Consider the following 9,309-nt stretch of genomic DNA (forward strand, 5'->3'; position numbering starts at 1 on the left):
TGATTGATGTACAAGTACACTAGGAGTGCCTATATATAAAGGCCTCTATAATGCTTATAGAATTTCTAGGAGTTAGCAATATGATAAGCCTCACAACTAAGCACATGTCCACTAGGAGTGGATTATCCTCCATTAAGCACAAGAGTTAGTGTGACGATGAGAGGATAAGCCTACAAAGGTATGTCACGTAAAATTATGTTGTAGACACCATGTGCTTAATTAAGAGTGCGAACAACTGTGTTGTCTACATGACAACTCAGTTGATTATGCAAACTCCAGTGTTGTAGACACCATGTGCTAAATTGGAGTTACTTACTCTTGTGTTGTCAACATGACAACTCATATGAGTACATAAACTCCTAGGTGTCTAACCTAAGAAATAATAAAATAATGCATTTATCCTAAGTAAACTTAAGTAAAGTGTAAATAATAATTATTTACACTAACAGCCTTGAAAATGATTCAATACTCGCTTAATTATGTAATAAGAGATGCAGAATTAAAATCAAGTAATGTATCAAATGAGAGGTTGAGTCTTTTTTTTTATATACATAAGCTTGCAAAATGAATATATATATATAAAATTCTGAAGAATGCTTACATTAGGGGCATTTCCCTACTCATCATTTTTTGACCATTGAAGGGTTCAAATTTGGGCCCCTTTTAGCTGGACTTTGGAGCTAGGCACCCTAGTCTAGTCCTCTTGGACTAGATCAAAGTTATAGAATCATAAAAGTTGTTGAACTATCAAGATTAGGTACTAATTTGAGCATAATCAATCAAACTCCAGAGCATAGAAATAAAAAGTACCAAAATGGGCATCTACAAAATATGATATTGTATTAGTTTACAATTCCCAACAAAACATGTACTATACATTTTGTGTTTACCTTGCTACATTTAAGTTCTCTTGCTATTTTAATTTAAAGATATTTTGATATTCAATTAAAGTCCTAATTTATTTTCCTACCGAAATCTTGATCTATTATATTTTGAAAAGATTATATAAGATTCTCTTTGCATACTTAAGAAAATAGTGATAAATAATCATATCTTCTATAAATTTAAAAACCATAACAAAAGAAAATAGTGATCATTAATCATATCTTCTATAAATTTAAAAACCATAACAAATACAGTACCTACATATGACTTTTTCTTCACTTAATATTTTTATTACCATTGACAATATAATTGAGAGTTTGGTACAACTTTATTGTGATTGCTTTATTACTCATTAATAAAAGTTTTGTATCATTTATGAATCTAATTATAATCTTATCACATTTATACAAAATATACACTTATTATTTATGAATCCAACTATAATTTTATTGAATTTAAATGCACAATATAAACTTACAATAAATATTCATAATATAAACATAAATCCCCCAATAACTCACTTATTTTTCCAACAGGAAATGAAGTTGTCATGGAAAAATAAAAAATGACATGTCAGACAGACCCAAAAAAATTTAAATATTTTGAGAATTATAAATTATGAAAATGTAAAATTTGCACCGCTTTAAGGCAACTCTTATGAATAAATAAACAAATAAATAAAATTTCTTGAAACTCATTATTTCCGGATATTCTTCCTAAATGACAGTGAATTCATTTTGGGGTTTTGAATTTAGCGTTGGAGGTCACGGACGTAGATGTAGTGTAGTTGTAACGCACTAAAGCATATTGATAGAGGGGGAAATTAATGACATTTATAACAAAGTTATTTCACTGTACCCTTTCAGCTGCACGAATTTTGACGCGTAGGTACTCTACGGAAATGACCATGCTGCGTCACAATTACAGCGGTGAGTTCCTTTCCGTAGAAAATTCCAGCTTCATCAACTATTTTTTACAGTTCCGTCGTAGTATTTTGAAAAAATTGGTACGATTTTGACGGCATTAATGTTTGTTTATCTGACTATCTGTCGGTGTTTGTCGTTAATTTTTCATGGGAATCGGCTGACAGTTTTACTGTACAGCGTTTTCTTAAAAGGATTTGACGGATTTGCTGTGTATTTTTGTCTTCTGACGGATTTGCTGTAAATTTTTCTTTTTTGACGGCTTTGATGTATAAATTTTCATGTATTTAACGATTTGACGGTTTAAATTTTAGCACCTGTGGATATTTGACGGCTTGTTTTATATATTTTAGTTGCATTTTGACGGTGTCGGGGTAGAAATTTTTGTTTCCTTTACTGGGGATGAGCAGTTACTGGATACTTGTCTGCATTTGCAGGAGGTCAGCTGCGAACTTTTAACGGAAGGCAAGTAGAGTAAAATAATGTGATATTTGTTGAAAGTCTGTTTTATTTATTTATTTAGCACAGGAGGAGGATGGATTAAGTTAGAAAATTGCTCTTTGCTCTCATTTTTAAATACAGAATTCGGTAAATGCTGTCAAATTTGGTGAGAGGGAGTTCATTTGCAGCAGAGAGCCGAAACAGCCTTTCATTTTTGCTGAATATACATGTGCGTCGAGCAACGGTAATTTTTATTTTTTAATTTAGTGTCTTAACTATAAGGGAGTTTAGCAATATAGCTGCAAATGTAACGGTAAGGTTATTTCTTGTCGTAACTTGGCGGTTTTAAGAATTTAGTTGTGAGGTTTTGGCTTACTTCATGAATTATAGCATGAATCCGCCTACCAGTCTTAACTAATACGGGGTGGAAGGGAGATTGCCTGTGGATTTTTTTGAGGTTTAATATGTAAACAAGCGGCTGGTTAATGACTTAACCAAAATGTAAATGAACAGGAAAAAAATGTGTGGTAAATATTGCATTTTTACTTGAAAAACCTGTAGTAATGAGCAGAGTACAAAAATACGGTATATGAACCGGAAATAAGTTCTGATGTTTACTGTGTGTTCAAGCCAGAAAATTGACGATATGCCTGAGTTTCTTTTGAAGGAAACCTGAAAACAAGAAGTAAGAAGTGAAATTTCTTTAAATTCAAAGCTTGATTATTAATATAGGGTTTTTTGTTGTTAACTAGTGTAATGCAAGATTTCTGTCACAATTTTGAGAGAAGTACGTAGAAATGGTACTTATCGAGTATATGCAGTTTTTAAGTTTTGTTTGCAAGTCTTGCGCTCAAATATTTAGTCTAGGCAACAAATAATCTGGGAATCGTATCCCTAATATATTATAAAGCATATTTAAGGCTGAAAATTTGTTGAGCAAGACAAATGAGACGGAAATTTTCGGATGAAATCTTGAACTAACAGTGAGATGTTCAAGTTTTTCAGATTGTTTGATAGTGGGGGGATTTTTCTTGAAAGCAGATTTGTCTAGGAAAAGTAATGCCATGATTTTGGGAATTGCCTGGAGAAATAAAATCGTCCTCACTGAAAAATAAAGGGTATATAATGAGTGTTTTTTTATCTCTTTTTTGTGCAGAAGGCAAAGAGGCCTAAACTAGAAGAAGCGGGAAGAGGTTGTCAAGCTTGTGTACTTGGAGGTGGATGATTCTACTGCATTCTAAGATAACTGCAATGACAATGTTTTCGGGGTTGGGGATCTTTCTGCTTGCAGCACTAGTAGTCTGTTGCCCTGGCAAAGGTGCAAATTCTGCTTCTATTACAGAAGAACCGGTAAATTCTCAGTACTTGTTTAAATTGACAATTTCCTATAAAAAATTGATGTAGTCGAGAAAATCAATGGGCTTTCTACATAATTGCATGATCCTTTTAAGATAGATTTTCCCACAATTTCATCAGGTAATTTCAACCAGAGTATCTTGAGCAACCAATGGCATCTTTTTAAACATTGGATCTTACATGGTGTTAATTCCATATGTGTGCAAAAGTTGAGATGGATTTGTTTATAATCTTGCGATGCAGGTAACAGACAATCAGACCGAATGGACCGTGCACGCTGATTTATCGCAAGTAACACCCCAGATTTTCAACGAAACAAGAAGAAAGCTTGGCAGTTTCCAAATCTGTGCTATCTGCACTTGTTGTGGAGGTCCAAAGCATTTGTGTCTTCCTTCCCCTTGCTGCTACGCAATTAACTGCAACATACCCAATAGGCCATTTGGGTTCTGCTCGTTTACCCCAAAAGCTTGTAATTGTTTCGGATGCCATTTCTGAGATGCTCTAGAATATTGAATAGTTCTGTATTTTACTGTGAGCAGGCTCTGAGAAGCTGTCTACAAAGAATGTATGCTTTTAGTATGGAAATTCTGAGTCCTTGGTGATTTATTATAGGGATTAAGGTCAAGCCGATTGTTAGGGTATCGGTATTTGTTTTTTATTATAGTTTGGCATTATTTGTAATGATCTATTTATATAAGCTCCTGTGAGGAAATCCTATACTGGAGATAAACTGGACGACAGAATGAAGATAAGTAAGCTATCTACATATCTGTTTTTGGAATTCATTATCCTACTTTTATAAACGTAATTGTTGTTACTTCTGTGGCATTATAAATTCTGAGTTCCAAGTTTCATTCAAAGGGAATCTTCCTTGTTATATTTACTTATCTAGAATTTTTGCATAACCGCTTGATATTGAGCAGTTTTTTTTTCTCTTTTGTTCGTTGGTCTGACAATTAATTTTGTAATTGATTTCAGATATGTCACTCTGTTCTCCTCAGGTCAACATTACACTCAACAAGACATTATCCCTTATACGCATATCCCCAGACCCTGCTTAAACAATTGAGTATAGGAACTCTTTTTTTTGAAAGAGATGCATCTGAAGTTAATATTAACACCAGGGTTAGATCATGTTTGCACCGGTCAGTACCCGTGGGGGCAAGGCTATCATTTTATTTTTGTTTGAGCTGCTAGAGGTCCAGGGTAACAACACTAGTCCGCAGTTCAAAGTTAGCAGACTAGAAATTTGCCTGCAAAGAATCCACACTGCTTTCTGGAAGCAGGCAATCCTACTAGTACAAGGATTAAACCTCCAGGCAGAAGGGATGAGTTGAGCACTCTTAGTTCTAAAAATTCAATTGGCTCAACTCCGAATACCTGTTAGGATGGCATAACTTGCCTACTTGGTTAGGGGGCCAAATGATCACCTAAATTTTATTTGTTTTATAATCACGCCTAACTGCGAAACTAATAATTTTAAGTGCTTAAACAAATGGATATGTATGGTATTATATTAAGTATACAATAGGTTTTTCTTTAGGTCTGTTTTGCAATGATTTTTTTAGGCATACGAAAATCTGGTATAAATATACAAGGGCAGATATTTGAAATTGGGTTGTCGCTGGAGAAAATGCTAGGTCTATCTTTGAAGTTCTAAAGGACAGTTTTGAGTTCAGTTTAATCAGATTCTGAGAACTTTTCAGATTATTATTTATAGCGGCGTACTTCCATTTTTTATGTTCTGTGTAGCTAATTGAGGAGTGATTTTGAAACACTTTTTTGCATTTCAATATGTTGGTTTGTCATGAATCGATGGTCAGCGTAATATCATGCTTCGCAGGTACTTCTGGATCTAAGATACTTTTATGCATTCTAACTGAAATTTGAGATTCTATAGGGATTTTATGTTCATTTCCACGGCTTCTTGTATTCTTTTAGGCGGTCAATTAGCTTTATTGTTGGAATCAGTAGAGAGTTTAAGAGGTAGTATGTTATGTATTGCTTTGTACATGCCTAATATTGTACCTGATACAACAAGGTCCACAGACGGTTAGAATATCAATAGACTATACTTATTGTAAAATGACAGCTAAATTTGAGTAGGCAACATGAGCCCTTCTTCAATAACCTAGTAGAGGAAATTAAAGAAAATATAATATTACTGACAGCGTTTGGATTCAACTTTCAGCTTTTTTGGTAATCAAAGTTTGGGTCACACAATATAACATCGGGGTGAGGAAGAAGTGTTGATGCTAAATAAGCTCACACTGTTGAATCCAAACTTGTGCCTACCGAAAACGGCAGATTGCTCAATCCTAACAAATGAGATGGGAAAAGAGCATTGTGAGGATTAAGATGGCAGCCAATTTTCAGGCGATTTCATCCGAGTTACAATCATTTTCTTAAGGTTGTGGTAAACATTTATGGGTTTTCGCAGCCCAGGCGCAGAGTGCATTAGTTAGATCTGAAGAACTTTACCTTTTTCTCCGTGCAAGGAACCAAATTGACTAGGTAAAGATGAAAGCAAAAACATAGTGAGACCTGAATGCCTTCCCAATTATAAAGCGAAGTACACAACTACTACAAAATTCCTGCTTGAAAAGCCTGGGGATAGTATGAAGACTTGATGTATGGATCTCATTATTGGTTATTTTGTTTGGTTGGCATTGATAGGTGTAGTCACATGAGCCAAACATTGTAGTCAGCAGCTCTTACTTTCTCACAAAGTGTAGCTCTTCTTATTCTATTAAAAGATCAGAGTGTTTTCAATGTTGTCAGGCAGACTTGCTGTAGTTTGGGCCCAGGTTGGTGGTTTGGATTAGGATGGCGCCTTGATGAACTTTAATGTATGATAAAATTTGTAATTATGTGCTCAGAAGAAGTAAAGCAATGAGGCCAACAACCCATGTGAGAGGCATTAGATGCAATCCTACATAATCGTTTTCAATTAAGAGAGCGTTCTGGACCACATAGAGATACTTAAAATCGTTGATTAAGGTTACATCTGAATTTCATTTTGAATTTGATTTGTTTGTCAAATATTCAATAAGTAGAGCTGTTTTAGGGCCAAAACAAAAAATCAAAGTTTTTTCCATAAAACTGGGCTAGTGAACATCACACGCTTGCGAAGGATGAGAGGTCTACATATAATTTCTTAAAAAGTGGCACAAATTTTCAGTTCATTCCTCAAAGCTTAGGGCGCATGTAAGGTATCCATACAATAATTCTTAGATGAAATTTGTGGTACTAGCTATCCTCCATCCAAAATGCACCAAAGACGGGAAAAAACAGTGATCTTTTATCTATTTTTTTCTGTTTTCTATCATGAAATATGCAGATCATGAAAAGATTAAATGATAATTCTTTAATGAAAATCTATTGTGTTATCGATATTTTGAAATTTGGTCAACATTACATTTTGGATGAAAGATAGCCTTATCCAAAATTTGCAGCACTTCAGTGAATTAGTCTCTTTGAATCGTCTATTGATATCTGTACCAGTAAACGATTACAGAGGATAAGAGTTCTACAGCCTTGCCTTTTGTACGCTAAAAGAAGGTTTTGCGCTAGTTCATTTGAATACGGAACAGAACAACTTTTATAATCCCCTCCATGATAAATGTCGTTATAAAGGAATCTGTTGAATGAAGCTGTAACAGCAACATGACTACATCAATTGGCAAATGATGGGACATAAACCATCAAAATTTGAAAAAATCATTTCACTATTTTGGGCGAGTGGGTGTTGTTTTTAAATTGTGACAGCGATCGACATTAAGAATTGACATGTGCAATGCACAGAACTTTATTTTGGGTTTATTGACAGACTTTAATGGGTTGTGTTGATTTGAAAGCGCAGTTCACAGTCAAACGGGCATTGATTATAAGATTAATGATATGACAAGCTTTGAATCGCTTATAATGGTAGACCAGGGTTTGGTAGGTGTTAAGGATGATGACTTGATTGGAGTCATTTAGCTGGGAGGGAAGGAGATGAGCATGGACAAAAAGTGAAATAGGAGACTAGCATAAAGGGCACCACTCTAACGACAAAAGCAGGATAATAACTGATGGGAAAAGTTATCTTAGGGTACACTTTGCACGTGAATATTTTCAGGATTTTATTACTGAACTGTGTATGATGGAAACATGTTATTAAAAATAATTAGAATGATCTTTATTTTTAATACCATTTTGCTGCTTGTCTGTTTTAAAATTTACCTTTTTATGATATTATTATGGATTTTTTTTTGTATGAAAGGTAAATTGACTTTTGAAGCCACTCTTACGTTTGATTTCTTTGTTTGAAATTGATTCATGTTTATTTTTTTAAATTGTAGTATTCATTAGTTTAATTTTTAGTATATTGTTGGGTTTGATTAAGTACAACATAGTCCTTTATTAGGGTTGGGCTCCACCTTGTGGCCTACTTTGGTAAATTAGAGTCCTTTATTAGGGTTGACTTTTATGTAATTTGACTATAAAAAGATAATTATTTTTTATTTAGCTTGATATGTTTGGTATTATGTGTGATCTAGTTAGTAGTGTAGAATTTGTGCCATTACAAGAGTTGTGGATTTAAGTGTGAACTAGGTCACAATTATGTTGTAATAGAAAAATTTCGTAGACTTTGAAGGTTACAACTACATCACATTTTTAGGCATTATGGTTTTTGATGGATTGTGTGGACATCAAATCAACACTCTTTAGAATTCATCCACTAAGCACAAACATTATCTAAGAATAGTTATCAAGTAGAAGTACATATCAAGAAGTTGGTGCAAATAGAAGAAAGTAAACCTTTGCAAAAGGACTAAATTGTGTCATGAAATAACTTTCGTACAAAGTAAAACTTAGTCTTACATCAATTAAGAAGCATATAGAGTTGCGAGATCTTAAATTTAAGAGAAATGACTTCTTAATTGTAGGTTTTAAATTAAAGCAAAATCAAATTTTGATGGGACCCAAAATCTATTGCAAAAAGAAATACAAAAGATACTTCATGAAAGCCCACCAAAACAAAACTTGGTATCTTAATTAGAAACGATGTTCCTTGGAAGACCATGTAGACTCACCTCTTCTCTTAAAAATAATGTTGCACATGAACAAGATCACTAGTCTTCTTGTAGGGAATGAAATGTGTCATCTATGAAAATCTATCATCTACCACAAATATTGAATCATGCCCTTGTTGCATCTTTGGTAAACCAAGAACAAAAACAATGCCAACATCTTTTCATGGCTTCTCTGGTACATGTAATCACTGATACAATCCTGCATTCTACTTCACTCTTTTTTCCATCTGATGTACTCTGCTATTTTGTACAAACTTCTTAATATCTTGTTGCAACCATAAATAATAATAATTTGCAGCAACCAAAGCAATGGTTTTATCCCTACTAAAATGTTTAGTCAATTCTTCACTATGCTTCTCCTTAATGAGATTCTCTCTCATAGAACTTCTTGCAACACACAATTGACTTCCTTTGAACAAAGGACAATCTTGGATTATGAAATCCAACCACTTCGTCCTTTCAAGTGTAACAGAGTTTGTACAAGCTATCCAAGCTTCACCAAAATTAGGATCCTCTAGATATAATTTTTTGAATTCCTTGAATCCAACCACTTTGATTTGCATCTCTGTCAGCAAAAGTTGTCTTTTACGAAAAGCATTTGTAGCTTTGTTAGACTTCTCACTCCT

The 9,309-nt window shown here is 33.9% G+C and overlaps 1 protein-coding gene across 9 annotated transcripts; it reads left to right on the forward strand.

The window, feature by feature from the left end:
- The first annotated feature begins 1,670 nt into the window (after nt 1-1,670).
- LOC149559358 (uncharacterized) lies at nt 1,671-4,440 on the forward strand. Of its 9 annotated transcripts, none has more exons than XM_089833278.1 (5): nt 1,671-1,814; nt 2,162-2,273; nt 2,391-2,493; nt 3,406-3,599; nt 3,849-4,440. In XM_089833278.1, the coding sequence occupies exons 4-5, from the start codon at nt 3,471-3,473 to the stop codon at nt 4,098-4,100; spliced, it is 381 nt and encodes a 126-aa protein (XP_089689404.1). In that variant the 5' UTR covers nt 1,671-1,814; nt 2,162-2,273; nt 2,391-2,493; nt 3,406-3,470; the 3' UTR covers nt 4,101-4,440. The 9 variants fall into 9 exon arrangements, with proteins under 9 accessions (XP_089689404.1, XP_089689409.1, XP_089689408.1 ...); XM_089833283.1 differs by having other exon boundaries at nt 1,746-1,814; nt 2,391-2,478; XM_089833282.1 differs by lacking the exon at nt 1,671-1,814 and having other exon boundaries at nt 2,135-2,273.
- The last annotated feature ends 4,869 nt before the right edge of the window (nt 4,441-9,309 follow it).

The sequence above is a fragment of the Cupressus sempervirens genome, chromosome 5, assembly GCF_028749045.1.
Source record: "Cupressus sempervirens isolate cs-2001-9-10 chromosome 5, ASM2874904v1, whole genome shotgun sequence".
Classification (NCBI taxonomy): domain Eukaryota; kingdom Viridiplantae; phylum Streptophyta; class Pinopsida; order Cupressales; family Cupressaceae; genus Cupressus; species Cupressus sempervirens.

Excerpts from the sequence above, each read along its gene's own strand:
- LOC149559358 (XM_089833278.1), top strand. The coding sequence starts at position 3,471 with ATGATTCTACTGCATTCTAAGATAACTGCAATGACAATGTTTTCGGGG. Across the intron at positions 3,600-3,848 it reads CTTCTATTACAGAAGAACCG|GTAACAGACAATCAGACCGA; the intron begins GTAAATTCTCAG and ends CTTGCGATGCAG.